This window comes from Papio anubis, chromosome 10 (assembly GCF_008728515.1).
Source record: "Papio anubis isolate 15944 chromosome 10, Panubis1.0, whole genome shotgun sequence".
In the NCBI taxonomy this organism is placed as follows: domain Eukaryota; kingdom Metazoa; phylum Chordata; class Mammalia; order Primates; family Cercopithecidae; genus Papio; species Papio anubis.
Window position 1 is genome coordinate 102,871,241 of NC_044985.1, and position 23,664 is coordinate 102,894,904.

The 23,664-nt window shown below is 50.4% G+C and overlaps 1 protein-coding gene across 1 annotated transcript; it reads right to left on the minus strand.

The window, feature by feature from the left end:
* Nucleotides 1-2,396: 2,396 nt before the first annotated feature.
* IHH (Indian hedgehog signaling molecule) lies at nucleotides 2,397-9,028 on the minus strand. Its single transcript, XM_017947005.3, has 3 exons — nucleotides 8,120-9,028; nucleotides 5,423-5,684; nucleotides 2,397-3,838 (listed from the first exon to the last, which is right to left on the minus strand). The coding sequence occupies exons 1-3, from the start codon at nucleotides 8,432-8,434 to the stop codon at nucleotides 3,180-3,182; spliced, it is 1,236 nt and encodes a 411-aa protein (XP_017802494.3). The 5' UTR covers nucleotides 8,435-9,028; the 3' UTR covers nucleotides 2,397-3,179.
* Between the last annotated feature and the right edge of the window lie 14,636 nt (nucleotides 9,029-23,664).

Consider the following 23,664-nt stretch of genomic DNA (forward strand, 5'->3'; position numbering starts at 1 on the left):
AAATAAAATAAGCATTGACTATGAGCGAACGTCACAGTTGTGGATGCAGCAGCCTTTGGGGCTAGGCTTGGGCCCAAGTGGAGAAGGAGGCGTTGGATCTGCACTGCCTGGGTCTGGGCAGTGCAAATGACCCTCCTCTGCGTCTCGGCACTGTACGGAGGATGGGAGAGATTTGGGCCACCACACTGCAGACACGAAAGATGATCTCCAGGCTGTCTCCTTGTTTCTTCATATCTGGGCCCAGGATTCCAGGAAAAGCTGTAGGGTCCCATTCCCACCCCAAATTTGTTCTTTTGAGGGACTGAATTCATACAAAGTTCTTTGTCTTTGAAATCTTTGAAATCTTTGTCTGAAAAATGAATTTGTTCCCTGAGGAGGCCTATCTAGAACAGAAAGGTCTAGGGACACCAAATGACTGTCTGCTGGACCACGTGTGCCCAACCCCAGTAGGAGAGGCGGCCCCCCCACTCCTTCCCCCATGACCTGGGGAGTCATCCACTGCATGCATCCACACTCACCAACAACTTGTCACTGCAATCTGCTCTCCCAGGTAGAATGTCTACAGGGAGAGAATGTGTGAATGAATGGACAAGAGCATCTTGACCTAGGCCTGATATTTCTCACTGTGAATGAGTTCATGAACATTTTGGTCCCTGTGAGCCTGGTCAGTAAGAGTCTGCCACAGAGAGATGGGTCCACTCTAGATGTGTTGACAAAGCAGATTTCCAGACCTCAGATGCTGAGTGTGACCTTCCAGAGAGAACCCGAGTTCCCCAGAGGAAAAGCTTGGGGGTAAAAACAATGTGCACAAGAGCCAGTCTGGAAGGATTCAAATTCTGCTTCTGTTGTTTGCTGTGTAATCTTGGGCAAGTTTCTTAACCTCCCTGTGCTTCTGTGTTCTCTTCTGGAAAGTAGTAATATTAAATGAAGTACACACCACGTATGGTCATTATGAGTATTAAATGAGCTACTGAATGTAAAGATCTAGAATGATGCCTAGCAAGGGTTAGTCATCATTAAATGATAGAAATTATCAATACAGCCAGTGGAGCCCGATTTCTCCAGATGACACGGACCACAGAATAATGGTTTTCTCTGGCATTTTCTTCAATGGATGTGAGGAGAGGATAAGCTAAGAGTCTGAACAGTCATCCCCACCACTTTCAACACAGTCATCTGTGTAAGAGGACAGAGCCTGGGCAGTGGCACACTTCAACAACTAGCTCCCCAAGGTGGGGGGAAACCCTAATTTGTAGTCTCTGCCAATTTCCAGTGTTCTATGGCCACTGTGCCTATTTCAACTGACTCACAAAACTCCTGAAAATTTTGTATCACTGGACCTAGAACCTCAGTTTATCTGTAGTGAGTATAGAAAAATTTGCCTTGGGATGGAGGGATGGAGGGAAAGTAAAGAAGGGGGTCATGCTGTCTTGGCAGTAAACCAGGCCTCCTCTGGACTAAGCAGTAGTTCTTGAGTGTGGCCCATGGACCATCTGCCATGTTTGGGGTGTTTACAAAACTAAGCTCCTGGGCCTTGCACTGGATCTATTAAAGTGGAATCCTGGGCTGGGCACAGTGGCTCACGCCTGTAATCCCAGCACTTTGGGAGGCCAAGGTGGGTGGATCACGAGGACAGGAGATCAAGATCATCCTGGCTCACATGGTGAAACCCCGTCTTTAGTAAAAATACAAAAAAGAATTAGCCAGGCATGGCGGCAGGCACCTGTAGTCCCAGCTAGTTGGGAGGCTGAGGCAGGAGAATGGTGTGAACCCAGGAGGCGGAACTTGCAGTGAGCCGAGATTGTGCCACTGCACTCCATCCTGACCAACAGAGTGAGACTCCATCTCCAAAAAAAAAAAAAAAAAAAAAAAAAGTGGAATCCTGGAAGTGGGGCCAGGAATCATCTTTAAACAAGCTTCCTAGGTGATCCTGACGTTTCAGAACTGCTGGATTAGAGATCTCTGACCTGTCCAAGAAGTCAGAATAGTCTACAAGATAGATGTGAATTTTACAGAATCTTTTCACACTGTGGTCCATTACCAACAGGGAAGAGTCAGAAGCCCAGGCCCCAACAGCACAAGGGCATGATTATAGATGAGTGAGGTGACCATGGACTAGTCATCTCTGTTCTCTCTCGGATCCATCCTTGTTTGGGGTAAACGGTGAGGTCAGTGTGTAAAGGCCCTGCCCTGCGCAGAGCACAGCTCTCTGTAGGGGCTTTGCAGAGCTACTGGGTGGGAATAGACCTGCAGGGAGGGTGGGAGGCCTGGAGTTTCTGTCCTTGGAGGAAGGTGAGCCAGGCCTCTCTGAGGAGGGAAGAAAACCCTGGACATACCCTTCCAGGGCTCCAAACTATCCGTGAATTGTCCCCTCTCAGCATCTTGGACTCTGTGGCTCTAACAACTTAAATAATTTTTATTACAAAAGGAAGAAAAGACCAAAACATCCCCAGAATTCTCCCATGGGCTTCCCCCTCCGCGCCAATAAATAAGGTATGGGAGACTGACCAGCGGAAGGGGTGGGGATCATGGTTCAGCAGAAGAGGGAGCTTAGCCCAGGGGGTGGCAAGCACATCCAGCCCACTTCCCCCAGTCCCCGGCACTATGGTCACATTGGCCAGAACACAGAACTCTGCCCACTGACAGCAACAGTCTCTGGATGTGTCTTGAGGAGTGTGGCCGGGGAAGAATGTCATACCTCAGAATGGCCGGGATGGCTGCCCCACCCCTGTGGCCTTCCCAGTTCTGGACAGCATTGGGTCCAGCCAGCTCCATGCTGGCTCCCAGGGAATTTAGCAGCATCAACTGAGGTGCAAGCCCACCCAAAGGGGCCTAAGACAGATGGAATGGGCCCTCCCCAATGGGGGAGGCAGAGTATGAAAACTCATAGTGAGAGCAGGCTGAGTTGGGAGTCGCCGTGCCAGCCTCAAGGTCTCTAGGATAGAGGGGTCAACAACCACCCCCTCACCAGCTCAGCTTGCAGCTCTATGACTACACCACGGCGGGGGTGGGGAACCCTGGTGTTGCCCAATCAAGTCTCAATGATGTATCTCCATGGCAGAGGAGATGGCAGGAGCCAGTGCACCCCAGCACAGGTCCCTTCCAGGGCCAGCTCCCTCCTGGCCGAGAGGCTTCTGGACCCAGTACAGCAGTTCCAGGAGGGCAGCGGTGGAGTCCTTTCAGCTCCCTGCCCCGGACATGCCCAGTGGGTGGAAGCTGCCCTCTTCTAGCAGGAGACGCCCCAGGCGGTAGAGCAGCTGGGGGTACCAATGCACACCCTCCCCAGGGGTCCAGCTGCCCCACGCCAAGCTGTGAAAGAGTCTCAGGGGCCAGAAGGCCAACTGAGCCAGGTGGTGGTCAGCCACGGCCGCGAAGCAGGATGCCACCACATCTTCCACCACCAGTGTCCCGTGCCTTGTGAGTGGGGCATAGGCCCCAAGGGCCACGTGTGTAGAGACAGCTGCCACGCGGGCAGGCTGCAGGCCTGGCACCCCAGCCACCAGCACATACTGGCCAGGCTGCACGTGGCTGGCAAATGTGGCCCGGAAGCGGGCCGCCGGCTCCGTGTGATTGTCAGCTGTAAAGAGCAGGTGAGCGGGTGTGAGTGCCAGGCGGCGTGGGGGGTCCTGAGTCTCGATGACCTGGAAGGCTCTTAGCCTGTGGGGCTCGCGGTCCAGGAAAATGAGCACATCACTGAAGGTGGGGCTCCCGTCCTCCCCCATGGCCAGCACGCGGTCTCCCGGCCTCACAGCTGACAAGGCCACACGCGCCCCACTCTCCAGGCGTACCTGGGCTCCGGCAGGGAAGCAGCCGCCCGTCTTGGCTGCAGCCGAGTGCTCTGTGGGAGAAAGGGACATGAAGGTGTTACTGCTGTGTAGCTCGGCCTCCCGGTCACAACGATCCTCCCTTGGCCACCCCAGCCAGCCAGAGCTCCTCTTGCTCCCAGAGAGCCCCTGTCACCATATCCTGGCTCCTGCCCCCCACTTCCTATGCAGGCTTGAACCCACACTTCACTGCCCCCCATCCCCTCACTCCAATATGATCTTCTGCCCCCTCCTCCCCAGCCTAATACTTTGCCAACGAGAGGAGCACAGTAGGGCTCCAAGACCCAGTGGATGAGAAGGAAAGGGCTGCCTCATGGAGCGGGAGGTTGCTTAGCTCCTCCGAGGCCTAGATGTTTTGTTATTTCTCACCCCTTGCTCAGACACTCCCCAAAAATTGCCCTCTCAGGCTGATTCCCCAGGTTCTGTAACAGAGCTGGCCCTTTGAACGTAGGGATATGGGAGAAGCCCACCCAGTGGGGCGAAGGCAGACTCCTGGGCAGCCTCAGAGTGAATGGTTGGGTCAGGAGCAAGCCAGGGGCGAGGACACAGTCACCATCTTCAGTTCATGTGCTGAGTCCCTGTGCAGGGACAGGACATTGGGGCATCAGCAAGTGAGCTGGAGAACAGTGTTTGGGGATCAGGAGTAATGAACAGAAGTGGCTGTCGTGGACTGGTGTTTGCAGTGAAGGGTGGATGGGGCTTGCAGTAGACACAGTTGGCAGGGAAGTACTGAGTGGAAGGTTCAGGGTGTGGTTGTGGGTCAGGGTAGGGTCAGGAATATCAACATGTGGGCCTGGGCTCAGTGTGCAGGTCTATGAGAGTGCGACTACTACATGCTGCCAGTGTGAAGGGCTGAGCCGGCAGCCAGATGGGGCTAGGCTGGAAGCCACACAGGAACCATTTGGAGCCTCCATGGCTGGGTTTGGTGTAGTTGACAGGGTGCTGACAAGACTTGAGGGAGGGGTGAGGCCCCAGTGCCTGCCGATTCTGATCAACAATGCGGCCAATCTGGGAAAATCCACTTTATTGAGTCCACTTTGTTTAGTCTGGCTCTCCTGGCTGGCTTTGCCCTGAAATGTCCAGCTTCAGGGCATGAGGGGCAGAGTTTGAGTTTGGGGACGCCTGCGCCCCAGGGAGGGCTGACCTGCAGCTGGGTGATGGGTTCGGAGCCTCTGGGCTCCTGGTCAGGCATGCAGGTGTCTGGGCATATCCCAGCCCCTGGCCCCACCACCCGCCTTACTCTGCACCAGGTGGGGTGGGGAGGCCTTTTCTGGCAGCCTGGCTTCCTCCATCTGTCCAGCTTGCTCTGTCTTGCACCTCCTGTGGCAGGCTCTGGACTGTGGGCCACCAGGTCAGCACCCAGCAGCCCTGGGACAGGGCCCTATCTCCCTAGGCTCCTACCATGACACTACCAGGCATGGGATGAGCAGGCAGTCAAGGTCAGGAGTAGCGTTGGAGAGCGCCGCCGATGTCCTCTTCCCCCGGATCCCTGCCTCCATCCCTGGGCGGGCCTCTTCACCTTCTTGGCACTAGGCCTCCTGCCCACGCCCTGCGGCCCCGGCCCCGGCCCCGGGCCCAGCCCCCCGGCGGCGGCTCACCGGACTTGACGGAGCAATGCACGTGGGCCTTTGACTCGTAATACACCCAGTCAAAGCCGGCCTCCACTGCCAAGCGCGCCAGCAGTCCATACTTATTGCGGTCGCGGTCTGATGTGGTGATGTCCACCGCGCGGCCCTCATAATGCAGGGACTCCTCTGAGTGGTGGCCGTCTTCGTCCCAGCCCTCAGTCACCCGCAGCTTCACACCGGGCCACTGGTTCATCACGGAGATAGCCAGCGAGTTCAGCCGGTCCTTACAGCGCTGGGAGAGGAATGTGCGCGAAATCAGCTGGAGCGAAATCGGCGGGAGGAGACTGCCGAGGTGCAGGTGTAGGCGCAGCCTCGCCCAGAACTCTCCCGCCACACCCACGGGAGCTGGAAGCCCAGGAGGGTGCTGTCCCTCTCCCTTAGGAACAGAGGGCCCTGAAGTGCTCCCTCCCTAGCATACAGCCTCCCCCAGGGATCTAGACCGCACGACGGTATCACAAATCTGGAGGAGGCATGGAGGCAAGCGCCCTGGCGGCGCCTTCTCTGGTAGGTAGAGGTCCCCTGCCTCCCTGTGCTGTCTTCAGCTCCGGGTATCCATCCCTCCACAGACAGGACTACACCTTTCAGCGCCCGGTCCCTCTGTGCCTCCAGCAGGAGGGCCAGCCAGCGGCCGGGAGGGATGAGTGGCAGCGGAGTCGACTGCCTGCGGCGGGCCTGCGAGGCGTGCAAGGCCCGAGGTGCCCAGTAGGTGTCACCGCAGCCTCAGGGCTGAGGCCTGGGAACGACGGGCTCTGGAGGCGCGGCAGGTGCAGAGCTGTCTCAGCAGCTTCAGGGGGTGTGTTGGAGGGGAATCGCCGGCCTGCCTGGATCCCTCGAGCATCACGAGGACTCCTGCCGGGAACCTCTTATAATCCCAAACCGGCCCACACCCCCGCTAGAGATGACAGGGCCAGGGAACCAGAAACCGGTGGACTAGCGCCAGGGCCGCCCAATGCCGGGCCACATGCAGCGTCTTCCTCTGCAAGGCGCATAAGGGGCTGACAATCCCAGACCTCCAGGACCTCTGCACCGGTGGCCCGCCCCTATACCGTGGGAAGGAACTCCATAAACCAAGCTTCTGATCTCAGGGAGCCAGCTCCACCACCCTCCTCATGTGGAGTTGGAGTAGAGCCGTGCCCTGGGGGAAGGACCCAAGCGGCCATCCCTGGTTGCTGCCTCCTGGTGTGCCTGGGTCCTGAGAGCCCAAGGGACTGTGCGGCTGACTCTGAGAAGCTGAGGCGGAGGCCTTGGCCTGAGGGGAAAGGCCCTTCCACCAGTCCTCGACTCTGAGATTCAAGGCGCCAACCAGTGTGGGCAGCCCAAGTCTCAACCTACCCCCACCCTGCAGAGCCTGGGCCTCACAGACCCTTGGACTCAGCCTCCTAGGAGCCAATAGTAGCTACAACCCAGGGCCTTGCAGGTCCTCGCTGGTGCACAGCCTGGCTGGGGGTGCTTACTGCCCGGGGAGGGAGTTCCGCTTGCTCCTTTGTAGACCCTGCTGTCAGGCTTCTAGCCCCCCACCTATGCCCGCCTGCAGCCCTGGTTCCCCGCCTCTCTCCCTCACTGCCACCGCCCCCTCTCGGGTCCAGAGCCCGGGCGTGCGCTGTCAATGATTGCCCAGCCCGTGGCCCGGATCCTTATCTGCATTCCTCGGCGCCCGGCCCGGCCCGGCCACCAGCCAACCTTCGGCCCCGACACCGGCCGGCCAGCCCCGGCGCCAGGGTGCATGCTGAGGGCCCTGAGTCTAGCTGCTCTTCCCAACGGATCTAGAAAGTCAGGGGCCTGCTTTCAGGAGGAAGCCTCGGGAGACCCCGGAGGAAGGGGGTGAAGGTCTCTCCCCTCGCGGACCTGGCTGCAGGGAAGGAAGTTTGCGCCTCTAAGCTTGGGTGGAGCGCGGGTCCTGCTCCCAGCATGCAGAGACTAGCGTCAGCCCTGTTCCCTGCCTCCTTCGGCATCTCAGCCCCTCTCTTCCACCACCAAGCCCAGGAATCCCCTAAGCTCAGTCCCAGAGCCCAAAGACCCCAATAACCTACCCTTCCACCGCAGTAGCACCCCTCAGCTCTCCGAACAGACACGTGGGCTCGCTGAGCGGGTTCCCTTTCCCACCTCCGCCTCCCCATTCAACTCTTCCTCGCTGTTCTTAACCCCAGACCCAGCCGGGACGGACGCTGCTCCTGGAGGGGGCAGCGCATAGAACCAAGAGCGCACAGGGAGGAAAGACCGTGGTGCCCCTACGCATCAAGAGATTCTTTGCCTCAGGGATGCCGAAAGGTTTCAAAATGAAAGGGGCACAGCTGTGCAGAAGGTTAGGCCGGGAAGGACTGCGTGGGTCCCGGAGGCGCAGGAGGCAGCCGGGTAGAGGTACCTCCGGGTGCCGCGTCTGGCTGAGCTGCCAGTACTTTGGGGCAGAGGAGCCGCCGCCAACCTGCTGGGCTGTGGGGCTTGGCAGCGAGGAGCTCTTCTAGCAGTCTCCGCCGGGCTTGGGGATGCCGACACTCCTGCCTGGACCCCTGGCCAGCCCATCGTGGGCAGGAGGCAGCGGGGCTTGGCGAGAGGGGCAGGTGCCAGGGAGAGTGCCAGCCAGTCGAGAAAAGGTGCCAGGGGGTGGGTAGGGCCGGGCAGGTGGCGGTGCTTCGGCGGCGGCGCGCTGGTAGGGCGGATCGCGCTCACCTGGGTCATGAGGCGGTCGGCGCCTGTATTCTCCTCGTCCTTGAAGATGATGTCTGGATTGTAATTGGGGGTGAGCTCCTTGAAGCGCTCGGAGCTGCGAGCGATCTTGCCTTCATAGCGTCCGCTGGCGCCCAGGGTCTTCTCGGGCACGTTGGGGCTGAACTGCTTGTAGGCGAGCGGCACGAGTTTGCGCGGCGGTCGCCGGCGGCTGCCCACCACCCGGCCCGGCCCGCAGCCCCATGCCGCCGGCACCACCAGCAGCAGCAACAGGAGCAGGCAGAAGTGCAGTCGGGGCCGGAGCCGGGCGGGAGACATGGCCAGGGAACCCGGGGAAGCGGCGGGCGAGGGCTCCTGGTGGGCTGATGGGCAGGCGAGTCGACGGGAGCGCTGCGGGGGCTCAGGCGTCCGGGTGGCTCCGGGGGGCTCCAGGCGGGGGCGCCATGGGCGGCACGGTGCGGCCAGGGCCGGCGGGACTCAAGTGCGGGGCGGGGGCCCGGGGCCCGAGCTGGTGGCGGCGCGCTGTCCCCCTCGGCGCCTCGACTCTGAGCTGCCGGGCTCGCCGGCCGCCAATAAATAGGCCGGCCCGTTTGTTTTGGCAACGCGGCGGCGGCGGGGGGCGGCGGGCGGCGGGGCTGCGGGCCGCCGGGCTGGGCTGGGCTGGCCGGGCCGGCGGGCTGCAGGGCCCCGCGGTTAGCACCCCGGCCCGGCGGTCAGGCGGCTCGGGCGGAGCGGGAGCTGCTGCCGTCTGCGGCGCGGCCCGGGGCCGAGTGAGAGGGGAAATGGAAGAGATCCGGGCTCGGGCCCCGCGCAGACCGCACCCTACCCATGTCCCTGCCTCCTGTGCGCTCGACAGCGAACCTGCAGCAAGGGCAACACAGCCTCCTCCCCCTCGGGCGGGCGGCCCCGGCACTAGCCAGCCCTAGTCCCGCTAGCGCCTCCGCCGCGCGTCCGCCCGCCCGCTGCCCTCTGCGCCCCCTGCGCTGCCCGAGTTTGCCCTCCCCGCCTGGACGCGCCCCACCCCGCCCTGGCCTCGCCTACCGGCTCTTCGCGGCTCTGGGGTGCCCCGCCAGGCGCAAACCTCCCGGACAGGAGCTGCCACCCCCACGGAGACCGCAACCCACGGCGCGGCCGGACGCGAGGGGCGGGGGGCAGTGACCGGACCGCACAGCCGCCTACGGTGTCCCCTGCGGGGAAGCAAACCCAAAAGGCAGGAGGCCGCTCATAACCTGGTGCCCCACCCTGGCCCAGGCGACGCGCCCTTTCAGCTTGGTGGAGCTGGGTTCTGTATCAACCCGGTGCACATCCCACAGCCTGCCTGTTGGTGTCAAACTGGGGGTGGGGAGTCTAGCCTTTTGAAGAGTCAAATAGGGGGTTTTAAGTTGGAAACACTGTTAAAAGCGACAATATGAAGTTGCAAAGGGATAGGTCAATATGCAGAGAAGGGTAGCTAAAATGGTGACATCAACAGAATACCGAGGAACCCTGACTGACCATGTTAAAGAGGGGCCGCAAATATCTCAGTAACGAGGGCTTGCTATGAATGCCAAAATGATGCAAAGCCATCGGAACTGCTAAATAATTACTTGCTTCTATATTACACATTTAAAAGAGCAGAGAATATGTAGAAACAACTAGGAACATGAACATGTGTTATGTGTTTTTATACGACATTCGGGAAAGCTGAATGAATTAGGATCCCTTCTGTCAAAACAAGTAAAGGCAAGTGTGTTAAAGGCAAACAAAAAACATCACCACCACAACACCAAACTATATGATTTGACTGTAATAGATTCTACAAATCCAATAAAGGTAGAAATGAAAAGATGAGAAATAAAAAGGCTTAAAAATTCTCATCCAAATTCTATTAATACAATAGGTACCATTTTATTGGTACTTATATTCCTGAATATTGGAGTTATTAGATATTATTGTACTACTTGTTCTACTTGCATTATCTAATTCAAACTCAAAACGGCCACATTTTACAAATGAAGATATTGAAGTTCAGAGAAGATGAACAACTTGCTAGTGGCTGAAAAGCAGGGATTGAAGCCTATGACTCTGGCCCAGCCCCAGTTTTCGCCTAGGCAGGTGCATTGCCCCTCTGTGCAGGACCAATCCACCCAACACCACCGGGTTTGGGGCTGAAGTAGCTCTTCACAGATTTACTCACACTCTGTGGATCAGTTTTATAAACACAAATTCAGGATTGGATGAGACTCAAGAGAGTGCTTAATCTAAGCGCTTGAAAGGAAACTGAGGCCCACAGAAAGAAATTTAGGATTGCTCCACTAGGAGTGGAGTGGTGCCTGCAATGTGGAAACAAAATGGATCGCCTCCTTTCCTCCCCTTTGCCCGCACCTTCTCCCCACCCCGCATGTTCTTTCTTGCATTGGCATTCAGATTCTGTTTCCTAGTCAAAGATGAATGTTGTTTCTTTTCCCTGAAAGCTTTCCAAGAGCTTTAACTTGTATTTTCCAGGGCTCAAGAACTATCTCTGCGATATTCTCCATCTCCTTTCCCTCCTGCCCCACTACCTCAGATTTCTGGAGCAGGGTCAGTACCTCTCACAAACCAGACAAACAGGGGCTCTCTGTTTTTATGGAGCTGCATGAAAGAAAATTCCATAGGCTTCTGCGGTCACCTATCCCAGTGTTTAATAATATTCTTCTAGAGAAGTTTTGCCTTAAATTTAGTCTTTCTCCCTCCCTCTCTAATGCAAATTCAACTCATTCCTCTTTTTCTGGCCTTGGGGTTTAGGGCCATTATCCTGCTGATTATCCTTTATGCATTGTCTTGAAGAGTTGTTAAATTACTTTCAATCTTCTTTTCTCCAAGTAAGAGACAATTTCTTTAAGTTCTCTCAGAGGTCCTAATTGATAATCATTTATTAGTTTTTCCATTCTTCCTCTCATTTCTCCTCTCTCAGACTGTGATTCTAACCTATTAAATACAAATCTGGTAAAGATCTGATCCATGTCAAATAAGTTCTTATGCTGTAAGTGCTGCCATAGCTTGCCATCAGGTGTGCCACTGCAGCAGAGCCACCTTGTTGGTTGAGATTGGGCTTCACTAAGACCAGACCCTCCTCTGCCATGCTAACTTAGGAGCAGTGATAAGGGTGTGTGCTGGAGAAGCAGAGGGAGACCAGTGTATCAAGTTTTTTCTCTCTGCCAGGTGCTTTACACAATTAGTAAAATCTCCACAAGAATCCTCTGTGCATGACATTATTCTCCTTTTACAAATCTATAATTTCAAGATCTAGTCGCCAAGTAACTTGCCTGGGGTCCCAGAGCTAAAAGCTGAACGCAGAGCTTTTTCACTCCAAAGCTATACTCTTTTCTCAGGACATAATGGTGCTCCAAGATCTGAATCTCAAATTTGGGTCAACATCAGTCCAACCTCCTTCAATGGAGGAAGGGTGGAGACTGGGAGCACCATAAAGTGACCTGGAACACTTTAAATCCAACCTGGGGCCTCAGTACCCGGGTCATTTCTTGGTTGCCTATGTTCTTAGCTGTTCAGTAGGTGTAGGGTGGCTTTTAAACTGGGCTAGTAGTTCCTTAGACCTATCAAACAAGACCTGGTTCTTTTTCTGATCATTGCCAGCCTCTGCCAGCAGTATTAAAATTGGACAGGGGCAGAGTATGCCACTCTGGAAGCTCCAATGGCCTATAGCCTGGGACATGTGACCTCATTATCAGGAGAGAGATGCAGTGATCGAGCCTCACTGGGCTCGACCCACCTGAGCCTGCTGGTAAAATCACTTTCTTCTCTCACCTTTAGATCTCTTCTATCCTTCAATCAGCTCTATTTTGAAGATAACAAATTATGTATTGCTTTAGATAATACAATTAATTTTTTGTTTAGAAAAGTGAAAGTTAAAAAAAAATTAGAGGCCGGGCGCGGTGGCTCAAGCCTGTAATCCTAGCACTTTGGGAGGCCGAGACAGGCGGATCACGAGGTCAGGAGATCGAGACCATCCTGGCTAAAACGGTGAAACCCCGTCTCTACTAAAAAATACAAAAAACTAGCCAGGTGACGCGGCGGGTGCCTGTAGTCCCAGCTACTCGGGAGGCTGAGGCAGTAGAATGGCCTGAACCCGGGAGGCAGAGCTTGCAGTGAGCTGAGATCCGGCCACTGCACTCCAGCCTGGGCAACAGAGCAAGACTCCGTCTCAAAAAAAAAAAAAAAACAAAAAAAAATTAGAAATGGAGGGAAATACATAATAGAACATAATTTAAATATCTACTTAGTAGACTACCATGTTAGCATTTTTAGTTAATCTTACTTTAACACTATATAGTACAAATACATTGTACTTATAGTATATACATGATATTCTATAGCATATCTTCACATCCATGTACATACTGCATAGGTCCGCACTTCTATAGTCGACTAGTATTTTTTCTCCTAATCCTGCCACTCAACTGGATCAATCCAGCTCTAAATCCAAGGGTGGTAAGCCACAACCAGACAACTTTCAGGAATGCAGTTAGTCCAACACCCTCCAGTGACCCAGTGCACAGCAACCCTGGCTCAGTAGAAACAGTGGACGTGGAGGTGGCAGACCCGTGCCTGAACACCATCTTTGCTACCTTCTACCTGTGTGACCTTAGACATGTTTCTGAACTTCCATTTCTCATCTATAAAATGAAAATAATATCATATACCTCATAGAGTTGTTGAAAGGGTTAACAAATATAAGCTTTAAAGTACAAATGTTACTTATAATTCACTTTTATCCTCTGCTGGGTTCACTTAGGAATAGCAGCAGTTTTCTGATTCCTATTACTCATCTAGGGGGAATACATAAGGAGGCTCATGTGTGGTGCCCCAAGACAGCAGTGGTGATTAGGAGCCCCTACCTCTTTCTATTAGTGAATATCTACCTTGATGCTATTGTATAATAGGCCCATAAGAACACAGAATGCAAACAGAAAAGTAGAAGATACAGTTGTCCTTGAGGAATTTACTATTTAACCTTAAAGATAAATCATGAAAACAAAAGACAATTACAAAGCCACAAATGCTACTCACAAATGAATACAGAATAATGCATTATAAACTAGATAGGCTAATAGATTAGATGAATTTGGTCTAGGAGAATATGGAAATAAGAAGTGATTAGCCTGGGGTTAGACCTCTTGGATAAAATCAGTTCTGAAGGAGGGAAGGGAATGACTGAAAAGAATGAAGAGGATACTCAGGAAAGGGGAGTGGTACAAGCAAAGATGATGGCCTAGTAATGAAGAGCCAAGTTAGATGATCTAAGAAAGAGAGGAAACCCTAGTATCATCTCACAAAACCTTCACAAAAACCTTATGAAGTTCACACTATTATCTTAATTTTACAAATGCAGAAACTCAGGTTCACAGCTTGTCCAATAGGGAGCTGGAGTTGGAATCCAGGCCCCTGTTGACTCCATGGTAACAGTTTCTTGGTGAGTGATTCCCAGAGCAAGCATGCTGGGTTGTCCACCTCTGTTCAAGTCAACCATTTTCCTTCCTAAATTGAAGTAACTGTTTTTCCTCCTTCTAGAACTGTTACCTTCTTCTTGGGCTTTTAACACCTTATACTTTATTTGACTGACCACTTCCCCAACAGGATGGTGTCACTTTGACTTCTACTGTTGATTTTTTGAAAAGGTAAGCAACTCCTTACCTTTTCAAAATTACCTTACCAAAAGGTAAGCAAATTTGGCCCCATGTGCAGAAATAAAAGCATACCTTTCAAGCCTCTGATCAGTCCAGGTCACATTTGGAGATCCAACTAGAGCCACTCAAAACTAACAATGCTTTGAAAGCTGGCTGTTGATTAGAAATGGGAATGTCAAGTTACCTTTGCTCAAACAATAAGCTCATTACGAGGTACTTCAGAGAGAGTCAGGCATTAAAGACCTTGCTTTGATGACTTTGAAAAGCTAGGAAAAGGCAGAATTAGTTACAGAGTGTTTTTCCCTCAAATCAGAGACCAAAGATTGTGGGAAACTCTTATCGTATAGAAAGACATTTACAGAAAAAAAAGACAGACGTCTTTTTTATCTAGGGCTGGGCTCAGTGGCTCACACCTGTAATCCCAGCACTTCAGGAGGCCAAAGCCAGTGGATCACTCGAGGCAAGAGCTCAAGACCAGCCTGGCCAACATGGCAAAACTCCTTCTCTACTACAAATACAAAATTTAACTGGGTGTGGTGGTGCGCACCTATAATCCCAGCTATTCAGGTGGCTGAGGCACGAGGATGGCTTGAACCCCGGAGGCAGAGGTTGCAGTAAGCCAAGATTGCACCACTGTACTCCAGCTTGGGCGACAGAGCAAGACTCTGTCTAAAAAAAAAAAAAGAAAAGAAAAAGAAGAAGAAGAAAAACAACATACATACATATATCTCTGTACATGGATTATAACACATTGACTAACTAATGAGTTATTTTTTTTTTCCTGAGCCACCATGCCTAACCTTTATTTCTACTCCAGTCTCTATTTGAGAAGAAATGAGTTGCTTAATAGAAAATCTTAGAAAACACTAGTTCAGTGAATGTTCAATAACACTCAAGTGATTCCCTGGCACACCTATCAGCTTTCTGTAACTGGGTTGTACTAGTCTACCCACAGTCTCTTACCCGGTCCCTCTGGGTAGAGATGGTACCCTAAGGATGCTGGGGATCTGTAGCCAAAGAAAGCAAGAAAGGATACAGTCAATTACTTTTTAGTAACTTGTACTCTTAGCTTCTGCAAAATGACAAATTTATTCTATTCTGGTTATAGCTAACAAAAGGGTATTTAATTCTCACTCCTATCCTACAACAGAGTGCCCCAAACAAAACAGACTTCATTTATATCCACAAATTTCTAAAACCACCCAAGATACTGCTGGTGTGAACAGGGGTGTCTCATGTGTGTGATAATCTTTCTTCATTTATTCACTCAACAAAAAAAAATTTTTTTGAGAACCTACTAAGTGCCAGACACCATTCTAGGTGCTTGAAATGTGACAGAACAAAAAAACAAAACAAAACAAAATCCCTGTCCTCATGGAACTTTATTCTAGTAAACAGGAGTTGGGGAGACAGACAATTTAAAATGAACATAAGAACAAATAACTGGCCGAGAGCCATGGCTCATGCCTGTAATCCCAGCACTTTGGGAGGCCAAGGTGGGCAGATCAACTGAGGTCAGGAGTTCGAGACCAGCATGGCCAGCATGGTGAAACCCTGTCTCTACTAAAAATACAAAAATTAGCCAGGCATGGTGGTATCCACCTGTAATCCCAGCTATTCAAATGGCTGAGGCACCAGAATTTCTTGAACCAAGGGGACAGAGGTTGCAGTAAGCCAAGATCGCACCACTCCATTCCAACCTGGGTGACAGAGCAAGACTCTGTCTCTAAAAAAATAAATAAATAAACAGGCTGGGTGCAGTGGCTCACACCTGTAATCCCAGCACTTTGGGAGGCCAAGGTGGGTGGATCACCTGAGGTCAGGAGTTCAAGACCAGCCTAGCAAACATGGTGAAACCCCATCTCTACTAAAAATACAAACATTAGCTGGACATGGTGGTGCGTGCCTGTAATCCCAGCTACTAGGGAGGCTGAGGCAGAAGAATCACTTTAACTCAGGAGGGACGTTTCAGTAAGCCAAGATGACGCCATTGCACTCCAGCCTGGGCAACAGAGTGAGACTTCATCTCAAAAAATAAAATAAAATAAAATAAAATAAAATAAAATAAAATAAAATAAAATAAAATAAAATATATAGTTGCACTTCAGTTTACAATGAACCCACTAAACCCACTGTAAGTTGACAATATCCTAAGTTGAAAATGCATTTAATATACCTAACCTATCAAATGTCATATCCTAGCCTACCTTAAACATGCTCAGAACACTCATATTAGCCTACAGTTGGCCAACATCATCTAACACAAAACCTGTTTTATAATCCAGTGTTGAATATCTAATGTAATTTACTGAATACTATACTGAAAGTGAAAAACAGAATGATTGTATGGGCACTTAAAGTACGGCTTTTACTGAATACAGATGGCTTTTGCACTATCATCAAGTCAAAAAATTGTAAGTTGAACCATCGTACATTGGGGACCATCTGTAATAATAATAATGTGTTAGAAAGGAATAAGAAAGGACTATGGGCAAAACACCACATTCCAAGCACCTAAAACAGGGTGAAAGGATTGGGGTGCAGCCAGCTTGTGGCAGGGGGAGATGCAAGGTCAGAAGGCAGATTCCTCCGTTAAGTAGAGTGGTTAATGTTGGTCTCATTGAGAAGGTGCGATTTGAGCAAGGACCTGAAAGAGGAGAAGGTTTTCACCAACCAGGTACCTAGGGGAAGAGCATTCTAGGCAGACAGAACCATGGCACGTCATGGAAATAGCAAGGAGACCATTGTGACTACAGAAAATAAAGCTAGGTGGGAGAGTCACGGGAGAGGAGGATGGAGTGAGTAAGCTTAACTTTCTACTTTCTGATCACGAGGGTGTTTTTCAAACTTTTTGTAAAGCTCAGAGTGAAGATAATTTACCCTTTAAAGAGATTTACGTATTGACATATAAATATAGACACAACATAATTAAGTAAAAGTAGGTAACAAAACAGTATTTACATACAGGATTCTTTTAAACTTTAAAAGAGAGAGAGAGAGAAAGAGAGAGAGAGAGAAACCCTCTCATGGTTCTCACTTTCTCCTTCGTACACTTAAAAAAATTTTTTTTTTCTTTTGAGACAGAGTCTTGCTCTGTCACCAGGCTGAAGTGCAGTGGCACAATCTCGGCTCACTGCAACCTTCTCTTCCTGGGTTCAAGTGATTCTCCTGCCTCAGCCTCCAGAGTAGCTGGGACTACAGGCATGCGCCACCATGCCCAGCTAATTTTTGTAATTTTAGTAGAGACGGGGTTTCACCATGTTGGCCAGGATGGTCTCGATCTCTTGACCTCATGATCCGTCACCCTCAGCCTCCCAAAGTGCTGGGATGACACGTGCAAGTCACCTCACCTGGCTCCCACACTTGAAAAATTTGAGAGGAATGCTGGGTGTAGAGGCACTCACCTATTGTCCCAGCTACTCAGGAAGTTGAGGTAAGGAGATTGTTTGAGCCCAGAAGTTTGAGACCAGACTGGGGAACTCAGTGAGACCCCATGGGGGAAAAAATTTTAAAAATGAAACAATTTGGGGGAAAGAATCTATCCTTTAAATATCAACTTCAGGCTGGGCCTAATGGCTTTCCTTGAACCCAGGAAGTTGAGGCTGCAGTAAGCCATGATTGTGCCACTGCATTACAGCCTGGGAGAATGAGTGAGACATCTCGAAAATAAATAAACGAAAATTTTAAAAATAAAGGGGAAATTTAACACGGTGATATTTTCAGCAAAAGGCAGAGAAGACTCCTCACTAGGACACCCAGCTTGTGAGGCAGCTGACTTCGAGTTTGTACTTGGCTGTCATGTACCTGGGACGTACCAGGCACAAGTCACAGCCACACTGTTTTTGGAGGGGTCACCAGTCAATGAGATGAAGTACAGTGAGGCCCCAGTTCCCGTACTATGGACTAGTGAACGGTCAAAGTGTGTGTGCTTTTTTAGAGTTTGACAAATGAAAATAGCAGAACTGTGCCAAATGAGACTATTTAATCTGTTCATATAGGGGAGGGGTGGAGCAACAGCAGAGAACACTTCAGGGTTTCTCACCTAGGGTGCTCTGTGATGACTCAGGGACTGGCCTGGCTCCTTTGGGCCATTGATCAAAGCCATTTTGAAGCAGGGACTGCTTAGTAGGAGCTGAGCTTTCCACCAGAAAGACAACTTAGGAAATAGTTCCTGGCTGTGAGAACCTAAGAGGTATCCAGAGGGATGGGAATCTCAGAGATAATGGCAGTCATCAAATGGAACTGAAGCAGGTAGAGAAAGTGGTTTCAAAAGGATCTAAAGGTGATGGAAAACATTTCAATGGTTAAGCCACTTAGATAACTAATAGGAAGAATTCAGTGGGAAGAAAGATCCCCACTGGAAGCTCCAGAAAATGGGCTATATTGCTGACCAGGAAGGGAGATACAGGAAGCCTATAAAGTTGGCTTAAACCTCATGTTGGTTAAACATCATGGTATTCACAGACTCGAACTGCAAATGAGAAGATCCAGTGGGAAAACATTCCAGATCACTAAGGGAATGGCACAGGCTTGTAGGAAATGTATTGGGAATTAGATAGAGAAACCCACATTGAACAAGAAACAGGAATCCTTAAACACGTATTAACTCAAATTATATACTTACTGACTGCATTGAGTGCTTATTCACTATCACCACCAACAGGGGCATTATGCTTCTTGCTGAATGGCCACAAAAACATACTGCCTGTGTTCAATAAGCCTACAATCTGCCGCAGCCTCCTGAGTACCTGGGACTACAGGCGCACATCACCACACTAATTCTTTTTTTTTTTTTTTTGAGATGGAGTCTTGCTGTGTCGCCCAGGGTGGAGTGCAGTGTTGCGATCTCAGTTCACTGCAGCCTCTGCCTCCCAGGTTCCAGCGATTCTCCTGCCTCAGACTCCCAAGTAGGCTAGCTGGGATTACAGGTGTGCGCCACCACATCCAGCTAATTTTTGTATTTTTAGTAGAGATGGGGTTTCACCATGTTGGCCAGGCTGGTCTCGAATTCCTGACCTCAGGTGATCCACCCACCTCAGCCTCCCAAAGTGTGGGATTACAGGTGTGAGCCACTGCACCCGGCCCACCACACTAATTTTAAAAATGTTTTGCAAAGACAGGGTTTTGCCATGTTGCCTAGGTCTCAAACTCTTAGCCTCAAGCAATCCTCCCGCCTCAGCCTCCTAAAGTGCTGGGATTACAGGTGTAAGCCATGGAGCCCAGTCTCAAATTTCCCCTTTAGTACAATCCAGACACTCAATCTTTTCCTTTTTTCTTAATTCAAAATACCATTGTACAGCTTGTCCTTCTGAAATGATCTATTCCCTTTGTCTTGCCATTCTAATTATGTAAATTTTCCTGCCAGATTTAATTCACACCTATGAAAGAGGGCAACACAACGGACATTACCACTACCAGAAAACCACTCAAGCTGGGCCATCAGTATCACCTTCAAATGTCATCACACTGTTATTAGTATTGCTGTCATATATGAAACAAAACCTAAATTATTACCAGCTTTGCCTTCCGCAACTAGTGCCTCCTCATTCCTCCCACGTGACAGGACACCCTGAAATCCCCCCTAGGCAACAATGCTAAATGAAATTGGCAGTCTTTCCTTCTTGTGTGGCATCAGGCTTTTTCTGTCTTGAGTAAGGGCTGTCTTTATCATGCATGATTCCCAACAGTACTGCTCTTGACCCCTGAGTGGAGACCCACACCCTATGGAGCTTCTCTACTAGCTCCAACCCCTTTCACCACTCCCTGCTCAGCCTTCAAGGCCTGAGGTAGGAGGGAAAAGCCAGGATGAAGTGGCAGTCAAGAGGATCACCCTTCCCCTACTCCATTCTCCCCTCTCCTGTCACCCATTTCTGACTGGCCGTCAATCCTATCAGGGGTCCATAAAGCTGGGAGGACTCTGGCCCGGGAGAGGGGGGTAGGGGTTAGGCAAACAGGCCAGGGAGGCAGTTGGTTGAAATTTAACCACAATATTCTCAGTCTCTATTGTTTTGAGTGAGGCCCAATATTTCCACAGCAGGATTATAGGATCTGATTAACCATGTTAGACAACAATGCCGAGCTGGGATGGGCTTCCCCTTCCAGCTGCCAATATGAAAAAGTAAATACAACACATTTCAGAAGGGACTCCCAGCAGCCCCTGAGCCCTACTCCCCAATTCTAACTCTGCTACTGTTTTGGGCCCCAGAGTAAGGGGAGGGAGGAAGAGTGTGGCACTGCATGCTCCTTTAACTACTGGCCCTTGGCCCAGCAGGACAAGTAATCCTAGCACAATCTTCCCAGGTGAGTCAATGGCTGTGCGCTCCCCACACCCTGGAGCTCTTCCAGTGCTTCTTCCGGGTTCCCCTGGTAGACTGGCCCAGATTCTCAAGAACCCATGAGAGTTGGGTGCTGAGTGGGTGGAAGGGTAGCAAAATCTGTTGGACTCCAAACAGAGAAACTGAGTGGGGTGGGACTTAATAGCTGAGAAGAGTGATGAAGCCTTTGCTAGAATACTTGGGTGCTACCTAATGATTTCCTATGTGCTAGGATAGAGAACTGAGAGCCCAGAGCTGAGAGGATACATAAAAGGCCACCACAAAAAAAAGTCTCAGAAGATGGGATGAAAGATCAAGAACAGATGGACTTCTAGATCCTCAAATAGAGAAGGATTCCCTATGGTCCCTCTTCCTCACATAAGACAAGCTACCTCATACCCTCCACACATTGGATGTTCCACTCATGGAGAGGTCTTCTGAGGCCTTGGCCAAGAACACAAGGAAAAAACACAGAGCAATGAGCTGCCCTGGACAAGAGTACCCTGTAGCAGCTTCCAGGGTGTCACCGCAGCTGGGAATCCCCCTCCTACAAAGCGTGGACTTCCTTCTCTTCCTGCATTCCCCTCTGTATCTAAGAGCCTAGCGTAATCCATTACAATTTTGCTAGCCCATACATTTATGCATGTTAGTAACAGAGATGAGGAACCAAGGTTCTTGAGCTCTGAGTTTGGTAGCTTCCTTGCAGTATGTCACTTATTCCTTTCAAACAGATTTTTCTTCAAGAAAAATTTGAAGACAGAAACTATTTCACAGCAGAGTTTAGAAAAACATATTCTGATTGTATCAAAACCTAGTTAACGTAAAATTATATTATTTAATGGTATAATACCCCTGCAGTGATATTTTCTGAGTTAGGGTTAACACTGACCCTGTTCTCAAAGAGTATAATCTAACGAAAGGATGAAAACAGAAAAGTGCACAAGAAATGTGTCTATTAACACAGTCTACATTAATAGCACAAGCAGAACAGACAAAGTGAGCTTACCATATCATGAGGAAGGACTATTAAGAGAATTTAGGCTTACCCTATACTCTTTGGAGTGAATTTGTGTAGTTTTGTAAGTTGGAGAAAATGAGAGACAGAATAAATGGAGAGAGAAAAATGCTCCTGGTGACAATGTAAGGAATGAAACCAGGAGGAGCAGCACAGCCTTTTCCATTCCCCACTCCTCCCGCCAGCTTTGTACAGAGTATACAAGGGGCCCCTGCTTATCTCCCAACAGACGTGGGCTAAGGAGGAGGTAAGGGCTTGGGAAAATGGGAGGTCTAAGTGAAAAGGAAGGAAAGAAAAGGGAGTCCAAATGTACTGCTGGGTAAAAACAAGCAGCAGTAGGGCTGAGTATCAAGAAATGTGAGCATCTCTCCTTCCCCCAGTGCTCACTGTGGGTGCGCTGCACCAGGCCTGTGGAAGGATTTTGGTCTCAACAGGCTAGACTCTTTCCAGTTCAGAGCATAGGAACACAGATCTCACTCTTTGCCACCTTACACCATAGGAATTAGCTCCACAGGAGTCAGGGAAAGATAGAGACTAGAAGTTTTCTTTTTGCCTTCTCAATAACTTTACTATCCCTTGGAAATTCTCCTTGATCTGGGAGACTGGCTGCCTGGTGACAAGAGAAGAGAATGACCCTAGTGATATCTTTCAGGACCCAGCCTGAGCTCTGCTTTTAAGAGTTGCTGGGGAAGTCCCCATTGAGGCATGAGAAAAGGAGGTGCTATCCAGCTGGAGTGGAAAGGGATGAGGCTTTCTCTCCAAGCAAAGAGCATGCCTGTCCTAGCTAACTACGGGGGACCAGCCGGCAAGGCCAAGTAGGCCTTGCAACCTAGGTGGCGCTATTTCTCTACTTTTTAGGTCGAGTTCCTGCAGGAACTTCCTCGAGGTCCCAAGTCCTGCTCCTGGTTTGCTGGCTTGCTCGTGTAAACCACCTTATATTATTTTTTTTTCTAAAAATACTCCAAAGCAATTGAAAGAGTCCCTTCTCCCACCAGCCAGCTCTGGCCCCAGCCCCAGCCCCGGGGAGCGGGCGGGTAGGCGGGGAGGTGGGCCACTGCTTTATTAAACACAGGGAAAACTAATATTTACGGAATAAAATTTATGGAGCAGCCACGAGAATTCGACCCTTTTATGTGCATGTAGAGTGGGGGTTGGGCCAGGCTGGGGGCCTCAGGGAGGGGCCCAAGCCAGGGGGTAGGGCTGGAATACAGCCTGGCTAGGCCAATTTGTCAAAGCAGGGATTTCCCTGGAGTTGCCTTAGGATGAATGATGCTCAACCACTACCCCTAGTTTTTGGGGGTAAGGGCTTCAGGGCAAGAATGCCTATGGCAGGGCCTCTCGTAGCAATGTTTCTCTAAGGACGTATTTAAGCAATACCCCCATGGAGACAGCAACCTTTCGGGATGATGGAGGCAGTGGATGGAAGGTTACTAGCTATACTATTAACCTTTTTGGAAGGTCACACATTCTTTTTGAGAACATCAACATTTTGCTCTTAAGATTTTACCTACTATTTTGAGGGATTCACAGGCCTCTGGCCCCGCTGTGATGAAAAATGTCTTGAGTCTGTGCTCTTAGAGCACAGGGAATGCCCAGGGTGAAAAACCCGTATTTTCTCCAAGCTTGCTTGGGAAGCCTTTCCATCTCCCATGTGCCTTGTAGACAATGAAATCTGACTATCTAAATTATGCTGAAAAGAAACAAAAGATCGGCTCAGTGCAGTGGCTCACACCTGTAATCCCAGCACTTTGGGAGGCCGAGGCAGGTAGATCACCTGAGGTCAGGAGTTCAAGACCAGCCTGACCAACATGGTGAAACTCCGTGTCTACTAAAAATACAAAACTTAGCTGGGCTTGGTGGTGGGTGTCTAATCCCAGTTACTCGGGAGGCTGAGGCAGGAGAATCGCTTGCACACAGGAGGTGGAGGTTGCAGTGAGCCAAAATCGTGCCATTGTACTCCAGCCTGGGCAACAAGAGCAAGACTCCGTTTCAAAAAAAAAAAGAAAGAAAGAAACGAAAGGGCAAAGTAAGCCAGCTGATAGGCTGTTTTTATTTAGTTCCCAATTCACTTCAATGACAGTCACTACCACATAGCACACTCTAGGGTCCTCTGGTCTGGGGGTAAAGTTATCAGCAGTGACTGGGAAGGAGCCTTGGTGGAGCTCTCAGACTCTGCTAGCAGGAAAAAGCATGAGGGTAAGTCCTGGAGTCCTCAAGAGCTCCTTACTTGAAGAGGCCCAGGGGAGTAGAACATCCTATTGAAAAGAGGCAAGGTCATGGGATACGGACGTTTACAGTGGGAGACTGGAAAGAAGGACCTAATGTCCTTTCTGGAAAATAAATGTTTTCATTAGTGTGTATAATAATGCTGCGAAGAACTCAGCTGTCTGGGCTTAAATTCTGGCTGTCACTTATTAGCTGTACGATCTTTGATAAGTCACTTACTCATTCAAGACCCAATTTCTTAGTGGGTTAACAGCATCTTCCTCATACGATGCCATGAGGATCAATGTCAGGTGCTCATTAGAGTACCTGGTATACATTAACTGCTCAATA